Source organism: Condylura cristata, unplaced genomic scaffold (assembly GCF_000260355.1).
Source record: "Condylura cristata isolate star-nosed mole 26May11 unplaced genomic scaffold, ConCri1.0 scaffold00005, whole genome shotgun sequence".
In the NCBI taxonomy this organism is placed as follows: Eukaryota; Metazoa; Chordata; class Mammalia; order Eulipotyphla; family Talpidae; genus Condylura; species Condylura cristata.
In genome coordinates this window covers 6,274,932-6,298,666 of record NW_004567106.1, presented here as the reverse complement: position 1 = coordinate 6,298,666, position 23,735 = coordinate 6,274,932, and the positions used below count along the sequence as shown (strand labels likewise).

Sequence of the window (23,735 nt, the reverse complement as noted above, 5' to 3'; positions counted from 1 at the left end):
GACCATATCAGGGTTCTTAAGCCAGCAAATACATAGAGATAAGACCAGAGAGACTGACTGACATGGTCGACCTTACTTTCAGAATTTTCTCATTCTAAAAATGTGATGCACCCAACATTAGACTCTCAAGAGACCTTGTCAGCGATGATATAAATGCAAGAATCCAAAAGGCCAATGAGTAGGGCAGACCTGCTCTCAGGTCTGAAATAGGACATTTGAGTCTCATTACTTTTGTTAACTTGTTACCTGACTTTATCTAAATCCTAGTAGTTCACCATAATATTGCAGAACAGTATTGCATCAACCCCTTCTCCATTATTACCTCTAGCTAACATAGCCACAGCTCTCTCTACATGTTTGTTTTACTCTTCTAGAAGAACTGAAACATCAGCACACAAACAAAATAATTAAATATTCTCTGCCAGGCAGAACTGCCATTCATTTTATTCTAAACACAAAAGTCTGATAATGTGTTTCTGTAATTTCTTATATAATGAAATACAAAAGATCATCTTACAATGATTTGGCCATCACTAACAACTATGAAATTAACTGTCCCAAAGGTTTTTTTCTTCCAATTTAAAGAGGGTTAAATTGTTCATCTGCATGTTAATTAGCAGTGACTTTTAAAAAGCTGTAAATGTAATTTCTCTGTAGCCAACATTTAATGACCAACTTAACTTTTCTATCCATTAAATTTAAAGGGAATCATGGGCCTTCCCTGGTGGCGCAGCGAGTTAAAGCACAGCACAAAGAAGCTTAAGCCACTTCCGCATGAGTTTGATCCCTGCCTGCCCAGGAGGTGACCACACCAGCAGACCTCTCCTGACCTGCCTGCTGCTCCCCTCAGCAGTGTACTTGTCGATCTGCCTGTTCTGCTCCCCGCTCTGTCTCTGTCTCACCCTCCGCATCTCTGGCCTGTACTCCAGTTCTGTATGAATAAATAAATTAATCTTTAAAAAAAATTAAAGGGATCACTTTTGTTTGCTGGATATTTTTTTAGATTGTGATGATGAAAATAAACTCATTACTCCAGACATACTATTAATGTTTCCAAATATTAAAATTACTGATTAATTTGCTTTCCTTACTACAGGAAAAAAAAAAAAGTTTCAGTGTGGCACTTACAGCATTTCTTAATAAAGTTCAATTGTCCACCCAATTGTATATGCTTAAAATAAAGAATTGGGTAAGCTGACATTTAAAAGTAGAAAATTTTGCCGTGAGACAAAAGCAATCATTGGCCTGTGTTCAGTGACATTTGATAATTCAAGTTTTCCTCTTTTAGCACTGCTATAATACACAGATATTTAATGAGCAAGTAAAGAAAACATGTCTCACCCTTTATCAAACCAATAACCTTTCTGTTGCAATATTTAGAAAAGTGATACTTTTAAATTAAGTGAAACAATACTAGAAACAAAAATAAAATGAAATAATGAAACCAAAATCCCTATAATGCTTTGGAAATATTATGAATTTTGATATATTAATTTGTTTTTGCTTAAGCAGAAGTTAAATTCAAGTATTTTATTTTTTTAAAACTCTTTTTATGTGCATATTTTATCTTTGTGGTTCTTTATTATTCTTTATTTTTTGCTGTTGAGGTAACAGTGGCTTATGGCACTATATAACACAGCAGTACAGGTTCACACTTTTTAAATTCTCTATGCTTCTTTGTAATAGAGTCAAAGTATTCACAGATTGATCACTAGCAAATTCAGTATTAGTTACATCTTAAAATGGTAATATTGCTAATTACATAATAACATACAAATAGGTATAACAGAAGAGGGCAGGTAATAAACTGAGTCAGAAGGATTGCAAATATTCTCTAACTACATAGATTTAATTAAAATCACCAAAAGATCTTGCGATAACTTATTTTTATAGTATCCATAAATATAATTTACTATCTAACAGTTGAATATTGTCATGCGCCAAACACTATTCTGGATGTTATAGTTTTAATATTATATAATCCAGTTCAACTGATTTAGGACCTTGCTAATAGTATAAACAGAAAGTTCTACAGCTAGGAATACCTATTAAAGGCTATGGCAGGTTACAATAAAGGTAAAAAAGTAAATCAAGACAAGCTTTATAGAAAACTCCATTGAGTTATATAAGATAAATAGGAAATAGCCTACTGAAGAGAAATTTATTTCAAGTGTGAAAAATCAATACATGTACTGTTCCTTTAGGAGATATAAAGATAAGGAAAAAGATAGTCTATTTCACAGGCTTCGCTGAACACTACCCTCCCCTGTAGTTTTGTAGTGACCCAAACAGAATTGCAGAAAAAAGATATTCTCACAGCATAAAAATGTATGACTGGTGACGGAATCTGTTGGAGGACTGGCCTCAACAGATGGAGGAGGTGGGAATAAAAGCTTAGAAGGTGTAAAACAGGTCAGCATGTGGAGATTCCAAAAAAGGGGGAAGGAGAGCAAGGGTGAGGAAGACATGGGAGTAGGTGCTGGGTGCAAATCTTCCTTCCCATTGTCTCAGCAGGTCTTTATTTATATTGTGTAGCAAGTAGTTAATTACAATCATGCATAAGCTAAGTTAATAAGAAGTCACCTTAAAAGTTCTCAAGAAATAAAGGAGCAATCCTCTTCCTGACACTTTATGGTATACTAAATTATATACATTTGTGATAACTTTCGTGTATACGGATGTTTAACTAACTCAAAGGATAAGGGGTCTCGGAAAAGATGATCTGTTAGCAAAGGATTGTTAGGGGTCTTAGTGAAGGAATAGATTGTGTTAGCAGAGTCATCAGTGATTGTCTAAAGAGAAGCTAATGGCTAACTTAAGGTTAGCAGAGAATAGTTAGTTATTACTTAAGACTAGCAGAGAGTATTTAGTGATCATTTAAGAAAAGGGAAAATTAAGAGGAAGTAATACTGTCATGCATTAAGCAGTACCTGTGAAAACAATGTTAGGAAACTGCCCATATACCTTATGCCTTGGGAGTCTTATCTCTCTAGGTTTGCTTTTTGTCTCAAAAGACAGAGGAAGCTTCCCCTGAGTTTTGATGGCCTGGAGGTCTTATCTCTCCCTGGGGCTTGCTTTTTATCACATGAGACAAAGGAATTTCCTGCCCTGGGGGCAGCTCATACCTGCCCCTGTGAAAGCCAACTTAGGAAGCTAAGGCAATCCAGTTGTAAGCTGGTGGTTGCTCAGAATATTTTTGATATTATGATTGTACAAAAAGGGAGGTCATAACATAAGCTAGAATGGGAATTCTGAGTTTTGAGATTTTTTCACTTCTGCCTGGAATTTGTCAGATGACAGACGTTGCATAGCTTGTGTCAGGAAGCATTGCCATAAATGATAAGAGAAATGTGTGAACTCTCTAGTAGCTAGTTTTTTCAAATGGATATCCAGGGCATGGTCCTGTCTATACAATATAAAACAATTCACATGATTAAGATAAAGTAGAAACAAAATTCTACCTAGAAGAGAATATTGAACACTAAAAGATAACATTTCCTTCAACTAGATACAATGATGTTAAAGCACTATGAATCAGTATCTGCACATTCATTTAATTCTTCTAAAGTTGTTTTTATATTTGTGAGAGTATTACAAGTCCAAGAATATTAGAGACACAGACTCTATGACAAGGGTTAGAGTGAGTTGTGTATTTGGAGGACCAGGAAACAATGGCAGGGGATAGGGAGAGAAGGGAAGACCAATGTAGGGTATGTTAAACCCAGTACCCTAGCAATCAGTTAAGCTTCAACTCATGGGAAAACTACTGCGAAAGAACAAATCCCACGTATCTCCTGTGTATGGAGAAAGGAGGAGGCTATCTATGCTTAGTAGAGTCATTTTTTTTGGGATTTCTGGGGAGAGTGTGTTAGTCCAGTGTCTTATCCCCTTTATATAAGGGTAGATTTGGCCTTTCGTTCTCAAAGGAAACAAGCAAACAACACAGGCAGAGAGGTTTAGGTACTGACAGCTGGGAGAATACCAGAGAAAATGGAGAGTTCTGAATGATGAGGATGAGGACCTGTCAGCATCTGCTACAGATACAATTTGGAATAGTAATTGTAAAATTTTAATAAAGAATAAAACGTGACTGAGAATGAACTAAAATGAGGTGAGTCAGTTTTGTCTTTAAAACACTTGGATATTTTAAAAACATTCCAAGTACTTTTGGAATGCTAAAGGCCTATCTTAAAACCAGTGCATAAAGCAATTATAGATTACAAAGAAATAGGAAAATATTGAATGCTGAGCAAGAAATTATGCTTGCCGCTGGGGTTTGAGATGCAAGTCTCAGACAGGTAAAGAAGATGAATATAAAATGAAAAGAAAAAAAATCACTTGTGATGTATCAAAAATAAAATGAAGAGTATAAGCAGAAAATCTAGGAAATATATCAATTATAATTCCAGCAAGAAGCAAACAGAAAAAATCAGCTCTAAATTATAAATGGCAGAGGTTATTTAGGGACAGATAAGATATGTGGTCAACCACATAATGATTTTTCACTTTAAAATGTAAGACTTATTGCTAGCGGCACAAAACACACACTTTTCACAGAAAAAGAAGAGAGGTGAAGGGTCTTCTACCTCACCATGGGCTTTCTACAATCCTAGGCAAAGTTCATACAACCATGAGGGAATTTGATAGGACATGTCACTCCTGAAATACTTCAGAATTAAGTCACAGCATTTGGAAGGAGCTAAAATATATATTCAAACTAGAAAATAAAGGCTAGATTCTACCACTACTAACTAGAAAATGACATTGGAAAAATATTGCATATTATGATATATATTCACTAGAAAAAAGTTCTTGTTCCCTTTTGAAGATATTAGTAATTAGAAACCCTAACATTTTATTTGTATATTTACAACCAATAAATTATTATTTCACCTCTATTTAAGGAACTACTTAGAGTTATAAGGATGGAGAAAAACTTAATTTGAGAATTTAAGGATTTAGCACTGTAAAGATGTGCTTGCCCAAATCATAAACTTGTGCAATGAAAGAAACAATGTGCAATGATAATTATCTTAATGAAACTGAACATTTCAATACAAGTTTCAAATCTTGTGGAATAAAAAATAAATCTGTTAATTTTCATATATTTCAAGAAATTCCACACAGCTAAACGAAAGCAAAGGTATAAGCAAAACTTCTATTTTCCATGTCACTGTATCCATAATATAAATGAAGTCATCTGTGTATAGGGATCCCAATTAATAAGTGTTTCTATTACTAGTACCACCCACAGAAAGCAATCATTCAAAAAACAACTCACATATTGTAATAATTTTAAAGAGCTTAATTAGAAATTCCACTGAGAAATGCCTTACATGTTTGCAAGTACAATAAGCCTGCCAGTGATAGATATTTGAGGCATCTCAAAAAGAGCATGACTGAGATCAGAATTTAGAAAAGTTAAAGTATAATGCTGTTCTGAGACTATAAGAGGGTTGAAAGACATGATGGAAGAAAACAGAGGAAAAGAATCATGATTCTCATCTCTAGGATACCAGGTCCTCTCTCTAAGCACAGTGCAAGCCCCAAGAGTGAGAGGAAATTCAGACAAAGATGCTGCAGTTTCCACTTCATTTGATGGTTTGCATTTCTGCTTATGTTCTAGCCTCTACTAGAGTCGGAATTTGGACTTCCTCAAATTCACTTCAGTGTGTTCTGCACAAACCAGCCTATACTTAGAACTTCAATCAATTTATTATCCCTGCCATTACCAGTTTTTTGGCCTCTAATACTCTCTTGACTGAGTCATTCCTTAAACCCAAATGGGCATAATTGGCAATGTTATTTTCAAATAAATAAAACTACTTAAATAGAGAAGTTATTAGATTTATGGTGTGGCCCGATAAGACTAAACCATCTATGTTACTGTAGATACTAAAAAAAGTCTGACCTTTTCACCTTTGTGTGTTGATAAAGTCGGCAACCTTCCTACAAACAAACAACCAATCTGAAGAAGGTATCAAGAAAACAATCCATTTTGCAATTGAAATTAACTAACAGCAAATGTTGGTGAGGATGTGACAAAAAAGCAACACTCCTATATTGCTGGCGGCATTGCAAACTAGTCCAACCACTATGGAAAGCTGTGTGGAGGTTCCCCATATTATTAAAAATGGAGCTGCCATTTGATCTAGTAATTCCATTCCTAGGGATCTACTCAAAGGACACAAAAACATTAGTTAAAAAGGATAATTGTACCCCTATGTTTATTGCAGCACTATTTATAATATATAAGACTTGGCAACAACCCAAATGACCAAAAATAGATGACTGGATCAAAAAAATGTGGTACATATACACAATGAAATACTACTAAGAAAAAAAAAAATGACAATCTAATGCCATTTGTGCAAAATGGATAGAATTAGAAGATATTATGCTCAGAGAAATAAGTCAGAAAGAAAAAGAAAAACATTGGGAGATTTCACTTATAGGAAGAATATAGGAAAACCAAATAAGGGAGCAGGGAAAAAAAAATATCAGACAACTATAAATCAGAGGCATTCTACACGGATGGGTTGGGAGAGAGTACAAAGCAGGGGTGAGAAGAGCACGAGGGACTAATGCGATGGTGTAGGGGTGAAATGGTGGTGGAAATTCTATGGGGACTACACTTGATATAAGATATATCAAATACAAGATAATACAAATTAAATTTTAAAAAAGGAAAAAGAAAAGGAAGGAAAACGCCCTCCCTGGTGGCATGAAGGGTTTGGATGCAGTACTGCAAGCTGGCCACCGCCACTTCAGTGGAGGTTTGATCCCTGGCCCTGGAGGTGACCACATAGCATGGCAGACCTTTCCTGACCTGCCTGCAGCTGTGTACTTCCTAGATCTGCCTGTTCTGCGCCCCTCTCTGTCTCTGGTGAAGCCTCTTATCACCCCTGTGCCTCTGGCTTGCACCCCAGTTCTGTATGAATAAATACATAAATCTTAAAAAAAAAAAAAAAGAGGACTCACCTGAAGTTTAAAGGAAAGGATAGTTTTCCAACAATTAAAGTTATTTAAAACTACACAACTACCTTACATCTCTGGAAACACAGTTCTGCCACCTCAGACCTAGTCTCAACAACCACTCAGATATCTTCATTTAACAACGAATCTACCTCACCTGGTCTGTTTTCTAACCTTTGATTAATACCATTCCAGTTTTTTTCCTCTATTTGTTTTTGGCCACATGAGAACCATTGGAGAAAGGCAGGACATTGTACTGGCTAGACTAACACAAATCTAAATCAGCAAACTGTATCCCAGTTCCTGCCCCTGGCAAAATTTTTGTTCAGTTTATAATGATTCTCTAGTTGGATGGCATTTAATTTTTTTTATTATACTCCATAGAAAGAAATTCATTTTATGTTATGACCCAGGACACTTGTGTATTTATTTTCAACTGCAGCACAATTTTATGAAACAAAGTTTACACCACAAAATACAATGCACTTATTTTTTTTTAACTCTGTTTTTAACATACCACTCGGCAATCTATATTATGACTCATAAATAGCGATGACCCTCTAATGTAGCACAATCTTTGTTGGTAACCTACTAGATTTAGTCATGTACTTTTATTAGATAACTCCTAAAATTAAGTTAATGAGACATGTTTCTTCATCTTTCTCTTCTAAATTTCCAAATATCTACTCTCATTCTCTCTACTTGAAATTCCCATATAAATATTCTCAGGACTCTCAGATTTGAAAACACAAACTTCTTCTGAGTCAGCTTTCTGTGAAAGGCACAACTAATCATTTGTGAATTAATCCTTTGTTAGATTTGTGAATTAATTCTTTGTTAGATTTAATGTGATTTTATACCCTATATTCTTACATGACTTTTATTTGTACTATAATGTCTTAAAGAGCAGCAACTGCATGTTATTACTCTTTGGTGTGCAAATTCCCCAAATCATATAGTGTAGTCTTGACAACAACTAACATGCAATGAATAATTAGAACAGTTGAAAACTTCATGATGAATAGTTTCTACGGTTCTGCTGTCTCTGGAGCACATTTAATTCGGAAACGGAGATACCTGCAGGTCTGATTAGGCTTGGAAGCCACTCACTATCTTGCCCTAGCTTTCTGGACTGTTTCCATCCCTGTATTTCCTCTCTGGGTGTAGAATACTAAACACCTGGATAGAAAGGCAATATGAGATGGTTGTTGGAATCAGAACTCTTGACCATCACATAATGTTTAAAGGTGGATGGGGAGTTTCTACAAGTTTCATTTCACACCTGAGGAAACTGAAAAACTGTATTGAGCTTCAAAAACTTGGCTGATATTACAAAGCTAATATATGACCAGGGTTCTAATCTAAATTCTCTGATTAACATGGCCTTTTCAATATTCACAAAGTTTTATAGTGTAATATATAATTTGTTTGTTCTCCAATCATGAATCATCTATAAGCAAATTTCCCTGTAGCCAATTAAATATGACATTTTGAAAATTCAAGTTCACCATAAATTTTGAGTTATAGATATTGTTTTTTATGTAATACTATATTTTCAGAGGTCTACGTTATTCACACTCATTCTTTCCTTGTAAGTTAAATAAAACAGGTATTATCATAGTTTTCAGATTAGGAACAAACTAAGAGAAAACTTGTGAATACAAATACTCACTACTCTGTACTGCAGAAGGCACAGTTTTGGATTCATGGGAGGCATTTTGCTTACTCGTCTACTCACTTGTGACTCAGAATGTTAAAGTACTTTCGAAAGTTTAGCATATCATGTATGAAAAAATAGAGCTGAATTTTGAGAATTAATTGGAAATCAATATTTTAACCCTAGAACAATAATGCAAGGTTCTAAAGTTGCCAGTGAGAACATTTCGATGAAACTGCAAAATACTACTGTGCGATATAATTTTCCAATACATTACATTTATTTCCTTATATAATAGTATCAACTCTCAAATCCAATAAGATTATTTAATAAGGCTAAAATGTTGTAGCATAATATATGATGCTTTTTCATACATGTGAATTAATTTAAAATCCCAATATAATTAAGGAAGCTGCAAGCCTTACATTTTACTAAGAAATGAACATAATAAAATGTAAATGTTCAATAATACAAAGTAATTAGTTGAGTGTCACATGTACTTCAGATAAGTGTAAAGTTCTACTTTTGATTATCTTGAGAATCAATTTCTCTTCCCTCCTATACACACACACACAGATGCACACACACACATGAATGAAGGAAACTGCTATATATTATCAAATTACATATTGATCTTTTTCTTTCTTTCAGCACCATGGAAAATTTTGTAATTCTCATTATACTTGGCTTACTATATTTGGATTATGCATATATTTATCTTATTTTTCATTTTTCATCTCTAGGCACCTCCATGTTAACTTAAAACTTCACTAGTTTCAAAAATGAAACCAGGAGTGCTGGCCCCATGCATATATAAACTTCCTGACTACCAGAGACATCTTACTTCAATTTTTCTTTTGAATCTTGGGCAGATATTTGTACATGGTAAGAGCTAACTATTGAATTTGATTAAATTTGAAGGCTGAACAGTATGAAGAATTACCTGTTGTGATCACTGGCAAAAGTAGCTAGACTCACTGTACTTATAACTGGGTTTGTATTTAAGAAGCTACAGAAACTTAGGAATCAGCTTTAGAAACAGATATATGGTTCCCAATCAAACTTCAGAAAAAAAGCGATTTAGATTAAAAATATTTTAGCTATTTTCAAATACATATTTACTTTGTGTCTACTATTAAATATTTGTTCTGAGTGCAAACATTGTGGAAAACATTAAGAGAAAAACATGAATATCAATTGATTGTTCAATTATTAAAATAAAACTGTATAGGTCAAGTTAGGTCATCAGATTTTATCTGTACAAGAACACATCTTAATTGTTAACATTATACCAAATTAAGTTACTTTATTCAATTATGTCTGGATCCAGAATATTTTGATTAAGGGTAGCTTTTACATTGCTCAAATTTTATGCACATTAGTTTATTCACAATTAAATCTCAACTGTATTCTAGTTTACTTAATACTACATTGAATATGTTGACTTCTATATAGTCATAAATATATGGAGCATACATGAATATATGGACTTCATAGGGATCACTCAGATTTTCAATATGGATTTAGGTCATATTTAACACCATTGCTATGTGGGGAAATCTTTTTTGTTCATCTTCCTTAACTTTTGACTTTATGTAGAAGATTTAGCAATTAGTTTAGAAAGTGAAAGCTCAATATTTTGTTTACTAATGCTCTTAAGATTTTTTTTTACCAAGAAGTATTTTAGATTCAGAATCTTTTATTTCTCTTGACAGATCAGAGAGAAATTACTAGCAAAGAATTATGTGATTATTTCTTAATTTTTAGGTTTGTTACTTGACATTTGATGAACCGTAAAACTGATATTCCCAAAAGAGGGTAGGAAGACAAAGATTCAACCATACATCAGTTTTAAAACACACACTTTGCTGTAGAAGTAGTATTAATTGAGTAAAGCACTAAATAACGCAATTTTATTATGGCATTTCATTTTGTGAAAATCTTAGGTAGTAACTACCATTTATTGCTCAAGGAGGTTAGATTATTAGATCTTGGGTTAGAATGTAGTAAGATTCTAAGAGTACTTAAATAGTAACCAGTTCAATACACTTTTTCTTGTAGACTGATTATTACTGAAATTTTTCAACAATGAAACAATGAAAAAGAAAAAGGTTTACACAAAATAGGTATTTCACAGAGAAGGAACAATTTAAGTATATATACTACTACCATTAATTTATACTAATGGCTTATATTAGTAATTCCATTATGCAAACAACCTCATTATATTATTTGGGTATGTATTTTATATTTTATCCTTGGTATAATAATGTCAAATAATGTCAATTATTTAGTCCAAATAATGTCAATTGCATTAAAAATTTTAATGATCATTTATTGAAATAACTTTACATTTAAATTAATATGCTGTTCATTTCTTATAGTACTTGACCTAAAATTAATAGAATCATACTCAATTATATAAAATATTGAGGTTTTTTACTTCCTCAATGGTGCTTAGACAAAACTACCTACTAAGGAAAATAAGAAGTATATTATAAATTAAAAGAAGAAGTATATTATAAATCTGAGAACACATGTTAGAAAACAGCAAAATTAAACAAATCAAGTAGAATATAATAAAAGCCAAAGTTAATATCTCATAAAGACCAATGAAGTTGAGAAACCTTTAGTTAGGTTTATTAAAAAAAGACAAAAATCAGTAGTAGAAATGAAAAAAATAATCAAAACTCAAAGCAGATATGAAATGAGGATATTAAATAAAAACTATTAAAAGTATTATAAGAAACTACTGTGAACAATTTAGGTAATATTCAAGTTAGGTAATATTCATGGATAATTACTTACAAATATAAATCACCAAAACTGAGTTAAGAAGAACTAGAAACTCAAATTAATTTCTATCATGTAAAGAAATAAATATAGCAGGTAAAAAATAAAATATAAAATTTGTTCACTAATTTAATTATTTAATTCACTAACTAGTTTTAGTAAATGCCTAGAGAAGTTATACAAACCCTGTAGAACCTCAGATATTGGAAGACCAAGAAACAATTCCTATCCATTTCATAAACCTGATACTTCCCTGATACCAGAGCCACAAAAATATATCTCAAGAGAGTAAATTACAGACCTCATGTGAATATAAAGAAAAAAATGCTTAACAAAATATCAGAACTTAATGCTGCCAAAATATAAAAAATATTTTATACATATACATGGCATAACATACGAAAGATATACCAGAGAGTTAGAATAATAGAATGCAAAATTCAGCAGTAGAGAATTCTACCACAGGGATTACAACAAAGATGAAAAAGCAGACACTGTACAAAAGTGAAGAATGATGTTAAAAAATATATTTAAAAAAACCTTAAAAATAAAGAGTTAATAAATAAAAATAATAAAAAAACTCTATCTTAGTAACACTTAAATTAATAGGAGAATCATTCCAGATACTCCAGTCTCTTATTTCCTTACCTTGTAGACCCTAACAATCAATTAGACTTTGAAAATTTGCTGCTACATTAAAAGGAATAGTAACTCTAACACACTGTGCTGAAATATATCATTGGGTCAATTTGGGAAGTATTTGGATGACACAGAAATCAACTTATAGGAGCAAAAAAGAAGTAATTCAGATTGAATTTACTTAGCAGTTTTGAGTCTTTTCCTCTTGGAGTCAAAATCACAAAAATAGTTTTGCTTTGTTAGTTTATCCTAAGCGGGTAGAGGCAGTGAGAATCCCAAACAATATTTTAAGAATGAATTAGTTGGAGTTCAAATCCAGGCTTGACTAGTGAACAGTGCCTCCTGAGTAAAAATAAATCCTATTGTGAAGCAAATGAAGATTAAGAGGATTAAGCTTCACATGTGGAGGATCAGAAAGTGGATTTGTTTTTTATTATTGAAGATATGTTTATGGGTTAATTGTATGGGGATCCATCTGACTCATTTGTTTTTTCTAAATTGAGATGAGCCAGCATGTCTCTGGGGCAGGACAGACATTTGCTATTTGTGATGATATGTATTATTTGTTCCAGTATTCTTCATTTGCAGCTAAATCATGAGAAAGGGATTATGACATGTAGGTAGTCTCACAAGGAATTAATTGTTACTGACATGTTGGTTATAATTAAAGTTACAGCACTATCTTTATAGAAGTCATTGTAACTCATATACACACTTAAATTTCTTTTGCATGCCCAACATTCACACAGAATTTTAAAGTCCAAGGCAATAGCTAAAACAATTGAGTTATTTAAAAAATATGTGATTTATATATAGAATGGAGTTGTAAAAATTATATCCAATATAATTCATTTAAAACTTGAGCATCAGAGTATTGAGCATTATTTAAAATCATATGCTGTCTTCTCTAGAATTACAATAAATATATGAATAATAACAGTCATAGATTTGTGATAAAATAGAAGACAATATGAAAGCTTCAGAAATCACTTATTAAACTGCAGTTCCTGAGTAATCATAAATGAGAGAAGGATAATAAAAGAGGAAAATTCAGATCACCCTGTTTACAATTTTAAGCTATTCATTAAGGTGCAATACAATTAATTCCATATGAATTTGAATTCACTTTTAAATATATCAAAAAGAAAATACTGTTGGAATTCTAATAGAAGAGGCCAGCTATTTCATCTGAATTCACATGGAAAATAAAATTAATTCAAGTATACATATTACTGAGGGCAAAAAAAAAAAAAATCAGCCAAATTCACACCACCATCATTATAATCATAATCACAATCAAGAAGCACTCACTGAAGCAAAATCAAATAGACATAGACATATTTAGAATTTGGGGGAAAAAAGCTTTTGCATATTTTAATTTGGTGCACATTTTTTCTGTATATAAAATTCAGTTTAATTTAAAAGGGAAATTTTAAACTCAGCTTCATTTAAGATTCAGGTAATTTTCAAAATATTTTGGGCCAAGTAAATCTTTAGATGGAAATATTTCAACATTAGTCAAGAAAAGCAGTCTTACAAGTTCTATAGCAAATTTAATTATTTCAGTGTTACCCAAAGTGGGTAGTATACACAATTGTCCACAATAGTAGTAGGTTTTGATCAAAAGGAAGTTGGAAAGTGCTAATGAGTTAGTTTACCATAAAGTCTCAGCTCTTTCAATATCCAGATATAAGTCATCAATCTACACATTAAATATGCATAAGTACATGCAGAAAAACAACCATGAGATGGGAGAGTATTGCAGGCAGAGGAAAGATTAACAGCCAAGATGAGCAGGTGGGAAAGCATAAGGCATCTTTTGAGAAGCTGTGGCGAAATTCTGGAGTTGCAGGAGATAAATCTGGAAATGGAGGCAAGAGCCAGACTGTGGAGGTTTTGAATGACAGATTAAGTACTTCAGACTCTAAAAGTCAGTTATCACCAATTGCAGATTCCAAGTAGGGGTGTGATAGCATAAATGCAGTAGTTTGGGGAGATTTCATCTGAACATAATGAATAGGTTGTTTTGAGTGGTGAAAATACTGAATAAAGAGGAGTACAATTAGAGGGCCCTTCCAATGATTCATGAGTGAGATTACATACGAATAATGAAAAGGTAATGCAGAATAAAGAATGAGTGCAATATTTATTGCAAAAGGAGAATGAAATATAGTTTCAAAGACCTTTAAAGGGCTCCCCAGGAGAGTGATAGTAGCTTTGTGGCCATAATGAATCTTTAGCAGCTTCTCTGTAAATGTGTCATGCTTGTTACTTACTCTCCTGCCTTAATAGAAGTTTAGGATCTATTATTATTGATCAATCACTAAATTCTGTCCATTCTTTAAGAATTCCAGATTGTTTGTCATTTCTTCATTTTTAAATAAGCTGTATATGTTCTAAGCACATAACATAAATGCATTTTAAAGTTTTATTGACCTATGTGTCTCCCCATTAGTTTATAAATTCCCTGAAGTTGGGGACCAAGTTTGTCCATTTTCCACAATCAACACAGTAAAGCACAGTAAAACACAATTGCTTGATGAAGGAACATGCCAGGAATATTAGAATGGCCACTCGGTGGGACAGAAGGATGAGAATGATAATTTTATCAACATCTTGGAAAGCCAAAGGAAATATTATTGAAAACAGTGATAAAAAGGGAAACTGATTAGGCAGAATTGTAAAATTCTGGCACCCAAGGGAGCTGAGACATGCAGATCAGGTGAGGAGGAATTACCCTAGTAGCCCAAGCTTCTTATAGTGTTCAAAATATGCCCTGGGCTTTCCATTACCTAACCTTCACTTCTATGTTTCTATTGCCATCCCATCTAGAGTTGCTTTAGCAATGTCTACTAATGCATGTTCAAGCACAAATCAAAGGTCATCTTTCTGTGAAAGCTTTCCTGTTTCCCAGTGTTTTTTTCCCCTTTAATGTACAGCCTGAAGAGCACCTATAGGAAATGCCTGAAGGTGATGCTTTAGGGAAGCTTCTCTTAGAGACACATTTCATCCAATAAATAAAAAAAGGATGACAGAATTTAACCATTATTTTTATAACTTCACATGAAGTAATGAACTTAAGCAAATGAACATCTGTTATTGGTACTTGATGTTGGGATTGGTATGGTAACATGCATCTGAAGAGGAATGAACTTATACTCCAAAATCATATACAGTGTTGGAAACCTCCAGTGCTAACTCAATTAAAAAAATATATATAATTAAAAAAATCATGGAAAAATGCTGGCAGGATACCTGATGATGGGTAGACTAAGCTAACAATACCTAAACACAGAGAGAGAACAATATATCGTGTCTCTTTATGGGAGGACACAAGATGCCCTCTAACATAAAATGGGCAAATAAAAAAAATTAAAAACAAAACCAAAAAACACTTGCATTTGACCAGATCTTTATCTGGAACAATAAATTTAAAGGAAATACAGAAGATAGAAGAAAATGTACAAAGCCTAAACTGATTTGCATTAGTTAATATCTCAACTCAGTGCAAAAGTCTAGTGTGTTTAAAAAATTAGAAGTAGTAAAATTTAAAGAATGGAAAATCTATAGTTTAAAAGCATATTAAAACAAACTTAAAGATGTGTCAAACAAAAGATATTTTTGGTTCCAGATTTTAAAAAGCACCTACTTATAGATCATTCATAAGATAGGTAAGGCAACAAGACCCTAATTGACATTATAGTTATTGTTAATTTGATGATATAATAATGGCTATGTGTATTGTACATTTTGAAATACTTTAAAATGAAATGTTATGATATCTGAAATTTGCTTCAAAATAATGTGTTGTGGTGGTGGAAGCTGAGAGAAATGACAATGATATAAATTAACAAAATTGATTGTTGGCACTGAATGGTGGCCACATGGTTCACTTATACAGATGTGTGAAAATTTTCACTTTGTATCATCTTAAATACAAGATACTAGACCCCCATCTCAGAATTATTGAGTTAGAATATTTGAAAGAGAATCTTGGAACCTGCATTATTAAGTTTCAGAGAGATTATTATGTACACTTAGATTTATGAATTAGAGTCCTAAAATAATTTACCCCTTGCTCTGGTCTCCTAAGATAAATAAAATTAACCGAGAAATGGATTACATACTTATGTCATATTTTCAAAGATAGAAACTGTCTTACTTACACCTCCTAAGGCCATATATTTTATATGACATATTCCAAGATATAAGGCCATTCATTTGTCATTCAGACTATACACTTTCTCACAACTATTAGCAATGATACTCAAAACCATTGGAATTTCTCAGTGTTATACACAATCCTGATTTTTAAATGGTCAATATTTCCATTCTTATTCATCAAGGAAGAAATATAATAGGATGAAAACAATAACCTTTATTCACAGATAGAAATAGAGAATATCATTAGACAAAGGTAGAGAGACCATCTATACTGATAATACAGATCCATATATTTTAAGAAGAAATTCAAGGTTTCTACCTGCAATTAGCCTTCAGTTTTGTCTGAGTTTGTGTTGTTTGCAATGGTTCATTTATTCAGTAACTACTTGCTTCCAGAGAGGGTATTCTTTGGGAAATGTGACCTTTTGTTGACAATTATTTCCCAAAGATCTAGAATTTCTTATACCTTAGAGCCTTAGAAATGCTTCTGTAATAAGTTCTGTTCTAGTACTGGTCCAACATTGTGTTCTGCCATTAACTAGGCAGGTGATTTTGCACAGGATACTATTTTTTTTAACTGGTTTTCATTTTCCCATATATATATTTCTAATACTATTAGTCCACTCTTAGATCATCTCTAAGTTCACTTTTAGCTTTATGTTCCTTCTAGGAAAAATGTTTCACCTAAACTCTAAGCAGAAAACACAATTTTTCAAGAAAAAAAAATGTGATGGTTTCACCTCTGCATCGTAGATGACAGTAGCCACAATTATGCTCTGAAGGTATAGATCCAGGAATATGAAGGAAATTTTCCCGCTATGTCTTACCTGTTTATGGGCATGGTCATAAGAATTAATGTGATTGTCAAACTCCTGGTGTTTGTGATACTGCTTGTCACATAATTCACAGTAAAAGTTTGCCTTCATGTCTTCCAGGGCCCTTCCTGTGGACTTCTCCTTTTCTGGAAAATCCTTCAAAAGAGGCAAAAATATTGGTTATATTTCTCTCTAATCTCAATCCGATCTCATGTTAATCAAGTTGTTATTTTACTGTGACTAAAATAATAGGGTTAAGGTCATTAATTTTTAGAATTTCTTGGAGTGAAGAAATAACTTTGAGCTCTTACTCATCAGTGAACATATATTGACCAAAGAAGTCACCTACTAGTCATTATTTATTCTTCTTATTACTTAGTTGTGGCTCTGTTCAGTCACCTAACTGGAATATTCACTATCATTTCTTCTACCTATCCAATGACTTATCTCAAACAGAAGCCCCACTATCTCTCTGAAGTATCTATTACTGCAAGCCTTCTATACTATAATAATTTATTGGGACTTGGGCTATACTTATCATTCACCTACTTCTCTCTTTCTGTAATTTACCCTCACCAAGATTGCCAGTTTTTACTCTTCTTTGTATATAATGCCTTTCCCTATCTTGTTAAACTGGTAAACTCCTTTGCCAACTCCCAGCTCTTTGCCTCCTCTGGGATGTATTTCCCATGATGTTTCTAGGAGGAAGGTCATCATCACGTTCCTTTTAGCCACACATATCTATGATCATTACTACTTGTTTTCCTTCATAGATATTTCATCTGATATTATCTTTTGCATTTTGTGTTTTATACATCATCAGTCAACTAACCAATACACTTCATATAGACTCCCTGTGTGACCATCATAAATAAGCTAGAGTCTAATTTGTCCTTAATTTCTAACTCCAGCAAAATTTATTCCATAAACTTCTATCTGCTAGATATCACCAATGGGTATATCACATTTTTCATGACTATTATTATGGTAATATTCTCTCAATCTCAGAGTTCTGGGCACACCACTTCCTTACTTAAAAATACTCTTGCACTATATCATTGCTTACAGATAATAGTTACAAATACTCATTGAGCATAAGCTATATGCTAAGTATTATAAGCTAATCATGTGAATTACCTTATTCCTCACACCAACCCTATAAATATAAGTTCTATTTTAATCTAATGAGTACCAATGTATAAACCATCTTAGATCACACACTCATGGTTACTGAAGTAGTAAGTGAAGAGGGGATTTTTATTTTATACCTGGGGGTTAAGGTATCAAAAAGGTGTCAGAGAAGGTTTCCTGACTAATTACTGGAAGTATAAAGGTTTTCCAGAAATAAGCCCAAGAGTCCTGTGACTTGAAACAAAATTAGAAATTCTTGAAGCAAAACTGGAGACTTTAACAACCTGCACAAGAAAGGACACTCCCCAGTTCTGTGTGCTTAAATAAATAAATCTTTTTTTAAAAAAAGTCTGCTTAAATAAATAAATCTTTTTTTAAAAAAAGTCTGTCTTGTTTGTTTGTTTACAAACAAAACAAAATAAAACAAGGACTCTAAAGATGAACTAATTCAACTCCATACAATGGAAGTGGGTAAAGAGAGATACCTGAGGCACAGGACCTGAGCAGGAGCAGGCCCAGAAACCCTTCCGGCTGTGTGCCCTTGTTTTACTTGTGGATCATGGGAGGTAAAAACCAAGTGGAATGGATTACAAGTTGTACTGATGGGAGATAGTTGTGGAGAAATGGGGTGTGTCCAGACTGCCTAGTTCCCAGTGATGAAAAGTGCCCTGAATTATAGTCTCCACCCTCCCTCAAGGATGGAGTTGACCTTATAAGGCATGGTCACAGCCCCCAGACTGCAAAGACAACTCTGTGAAGGGGGCTCTCAGGATTAGTCTCAGGGGATACCATGACTTTTCTCTGACTCTTGCTAGGATTGTTTCTCATATGCTTTCATACTATAATTCCAGGGACTAGATTGGAACTGGGGACAGTTTTCTTCATTATTTCACTGAAATATCAGTTTAGGAAACTGACCATGTGTGCTAGTTATGATCAGTGCACTGCTCATAAATGCTTCTGTTTCAGTAACTGGGGAAGGGTTTGCAACTGAGACTGCAAAGTAAACCTGTGGTTAAGAATATATTTTATTATTATTCAAAATTATATAGCGCTTAATGACCAGTAGTGAAACTTATATATTACTCTTGGTATATCTGTCTAAACATGTTTCTTTCTGAAACATCCTTTAATTAGTATAGCACATGATTTTCAATGCAACATTTTATAATTATGAGAGAAGTACCAACACTTTATTCATATGCCAAAACTGTGAAAGTTCAGTTTTACAAAGTCACCACATTAAATGTCATGTCCATTTCATGCTTAATTTTCCTTACCAGGAAATGATGTGATATTCCCATTTCCCATCCCACTATAAAAGGGATCAATATAAAGAATTAGTGAGATTCTCCAAGACATACCTTTTCACCTATTAAGAGAGGAAGAGTATACAGGTGGAATATAAATGCCATAACAAAATATACTGAGTTAATTATCTGCTGTATCTATCAGATCCAGAAGTAAGAACATAAATCCAATAGTCAGTGATCTGGGATTAGAAATGGGGAAGTTGAAGCAAACATGGAATATAACCAAGCTAGGTAAGTAAGAGGAATCCTTAAAGGAATGCTTAAGAATCTTCATACAACTCAATAAGAAACCAACTCAATCAAAAAAAAGTTCAGTAGTCACTTCATCAAAAAAGGCAGACAGACGGTAAGTAAGCACATGAAAAAATGCTTTTCATCATTTATTGTCAGGGAAATGCAAATAAAAACTACAATGTGAAAAAATTTCATACCCTTATTTAAAGAAATCTTCTACAGGGATGTAGAAGAAAAGGAACCTCTCACATTGTTTATGGGAACATAAACTGCTTCAAAATCTATGGAAAACAGTATGGAGGTTACTCAAAATACTAAAAATAGTTCTACCATATAAAGAGCAATTCCACTTCTAAAAATTTGTCCAAAAGATTAAAAAACAGTAATTAATAGGGAAATATATATTCCTATATTCACTGCAGTACTATTACTATAGCCAAATTTTGGAAATAGTGTAAGTGCCCAGTGACAGGTGATTAAATTTGAAGATATAGAACACACCCACACCCACCCTCACACACACACACACTGGAATACTATCCAGCAATAAAAAAAGGGATGAACCCTTCTCATTTGTGACAACATGAAGGGAACTAAAGAGGATTATCCTAAACAAAAATAAGTCAGAAGAATAAAGATAAATATTAGATGATTTCACTAATATGTGAAATGACAGAAATAAAACAAATGAACAGACAAAACTGAACCAAAATAAACCCTAGAAATCTTGATGTAGAATTCAACATACCAGATGGGACGGGACAGTGGAGAAAGTGTAGAGGAGGCCCAGTGAATTATGGTGGAGGACTATGAGTAGCGTGGTTTTGAGTGCTACATGGTAACATACATCTGAATGTTTATTGCCTATCTCCCTTAATCATACACAGTGTTGTATACCAACATTATCTCAACAAAAAATACTATTAAAATAAATATTTATAAAAATTAAAAAAACTAAAAAAGATTAAATTTTGTCATTTATGAGAGTATGGTTGGCAGCGGGATATATTATGGCAAATTAAATCAGAAGAGAAAAAGAAATAACAGGTGATTTCACTCAGATGTGGACCACTCATATATACACACACACGTGTGTGTGTGTGTGTGTGTGTAGCAAAAGAACAGATAAAACTAAACACAAATCTGAGAAATCTGAATAAAAATTGATGCTACCAACGTAGGAGTGAGGATGTGAGAAGCTAAGGAATTGGTGGCCTGGTGGACTACAATGGAGGATTATGGGTACTTTGATGGTGGGGGTAGTGTAAAAACATTTGAAGGGGTATGAACTTATACCCTGAAATCATACACAGTGTTTACATTAATTCAATAAAAATGTACAATAAAAAAGTGAATAAAATGGAGTTTAGTTTCTTTTCTCCTACTATGACATCATGATGCAACAGATATATATTGACCCAAAAGATTAATAATAGTTGAGCCCCAGAGATATTTTTTGAAAATCTTGAGATAAAAATGAGAGATGAGAATCATTGTGTGTCTCAAATAAATGTCTGCAAATTCTAAAAAAAAAAAAAATTTGACAAAACTTACAGTTTAACATTGCCTTGATAAAAAAAAATAAAAAAGATAACATCAAATAAAATTAGCTTATTAATGAGTCATATACATTAAAAAGACTTAATGTTGTGAATAAAAATAAAACAAAGCAAGAGCCCGAGTGGACTTTTACTAAAAGACCCCAAAACAGTGACCCATATAAAAATCTATTGTAAGGTAGGTCTTTTTTTTTTTTTTTTTTAAGTCTGAAATTGGATTATCTTTGGAGATAGAACTCTATTGTAAGGTAGGTCTTTTTTTTTTTTTTTTTTTTTTTTAAGTCTGAAATTGGATTATCTTTGGAGATAGAACTGTATGTATCTGAAAGCTGCAGGGTCTTAGATTTGTAGGACAGAAGTACTGTATAGCCCACTTCTACCATTTTGCAGAAGAGGCAACTGATACTTAGTAATTTCTTATTTCTTGGTTTGTATTACAAACAGGTAATGGTAATGCAGGGATATACATTCCACTGTGTCACTGCCTCTACATCATTCATCCAAAAATTTGTTCACCCATCCAACTAAGCATTCATCCAGCTAACCATTAAATATTCATACAATCAAGAATTTCTTATTGAGAACCTTCTGAATGTTAATTTCTTATTGGATTTTGACTTTAGAAGTTTATAGTCTAATAATCACATGTTATGAAGTAACAGGACAATCACATGTAATGAAGTAAACTGAATCAGCATAATAATTATAAGTTGTGATAGAATATGAACTAGTTAATACTAGTCAAGAAAAATGGAAATACCATACAGTACAGTATATGTACAATATGATAACATACAGTATGATATGTACTAAATTCTTGCCTTTTTTTGGTTAAATGATAAGGATTCCAACCTTGAAGAAAAATTAAGTGACATTTATTCTCGGAAATAATTATGTAACCTGTAAATATAGTGAGTGATATTGAGTAACTATGAAAGGAGTAAGTATAGCTATCTAGTCTTAGTATAATTAAATTAAAGATTAAAAGTAAATAAAATTCACAATAATATGATAATATGCAATATTTGATGTGTTACTTCATTTGTTTGCTATTCAAATTTCATTTCTCACAGTAAGCAAGAAGCAGCAGCTTTGGAAACTTATTTAACAGAAAAAAATAACATTTACTAAATAAAAGAAAGCTTTTTAACCATTGTCAATGATTCACTAAAAGGTTGAAATGAATTATAAATTGACTAAGACAGTTATCTTAACAAGAATTATTTAAAAAACATTAGGTACTGCCTGTGGGCATTTTATGTTGCACTTCAGTAAGAATTCTGTAGTGATTAATTACTTTTCATAATTAATATTTCAGGGGCAAGGAGAGAAAATGTACTTTTTTCACACCAAGAATTTTAGAACTCATGCATATAACAAGTATGTCTGTAAAGTGCATGTATTTTGACTAGAGCATTGCATTTAATTAGAAATGTGGATGTTTGCTATGAAATTATTTTTATTATTATAATTACGATTACATATTAACTCTCATTGAACTCTTGCTGAAGCCAAAAATGTGCCAAGCAAGCACTTCACACTTGTTAGCTTTCTAATCTTTGCAATGATTATAAGAATTTTCTGTTTCATTCCATGTGAAGATATGGAAGGCAAGGTACAAACACATTAGAAATTTGCTCAGGGTTGAAGAGCAGAGACTGTATTCAGACTTGAATCTTTATGATTGCAGAGCTGTTAATCACCACGCTCAAGGCCGTCCCAATCTTACTTAGCCTTTACCAGATGCCACATAATTCTGGGCTATCTCTGCTAACTTTTCTTCCTTTTTTTTTTTTTTTTTTGTAGATTGCAATAACATAGATCACTTCTCTCTGAAAGAGAATAAGAGAACTAATTATGATATTAAAAATCTATGAAGCTCTTAAAGTTGATGGACTAGGAAAGTACAAGGTGGTACTCCTATTTCTGTTAGCTGTGTGTATGTGCCCTGATTATTAAAAAAGGAAGAAAAGAAATCAATTGCTGTTCTTCTTATCTTCTTGATGGTAATACCAGCTCAGTGCTTTGAGGACTGAATTCATATTCTTAGCATGAAAGCTCACATTTGACCTTTTACTGTTATGTGTAAGAGATTGCTTTTAGAATTGTAATATTCTGTAACCAAGTAAAATTTGGCTTCAGAGTTCATTTCCCCTTCCTCTGATCAAGTGGCTGTCACTGATTCCGAAAACCCTTTTGGTCCCTATCATCTTTCTGCATGGCTCTAAGAGATTGTTCCATGAGAAAAACTAGTCTTTGAAGAATGATCACCTGGAATCTCAGCCTCTACTTTATAGTCACCTCAGCACTCAAGTTTTCTGTTACCTTAGTAAAAATTAATGGGAATAATGAATAAACTGTAGGATTATAGTGAGTATAAAATGAAAATAAGTTAATGGAAACATTCAGTATAGAGCTTGGTAAGAGTAGGTGCTTGATGCTTGGTTACAGTGTG

The 23,735-nt window shown here is 32.9% G+C and overlaps 1 protein-coding gene across 1 annotated transcript in view; it reads right to left on the bottom strand.

The window, feature by feature from the left end:
• The window catches only part of ZNF804B (zinc finger protein 804B), a 449,440-nt gene that overhangs the window by 62,770 nt on the left and 362,935 nt on the right, over positions 1-23,735 (bottom strand). Inside the window, exon 2 of the mRNA XM_004676665.1 lies at positions 17,056-17,199. Within this exon, the coding sequence (XP_004676722.1) occupies positions 17,056-17,199 (144 nt within the window). The remainder of the gene's footprint in view (positions 1-17,055; positions 17,200-23,735) is intronic.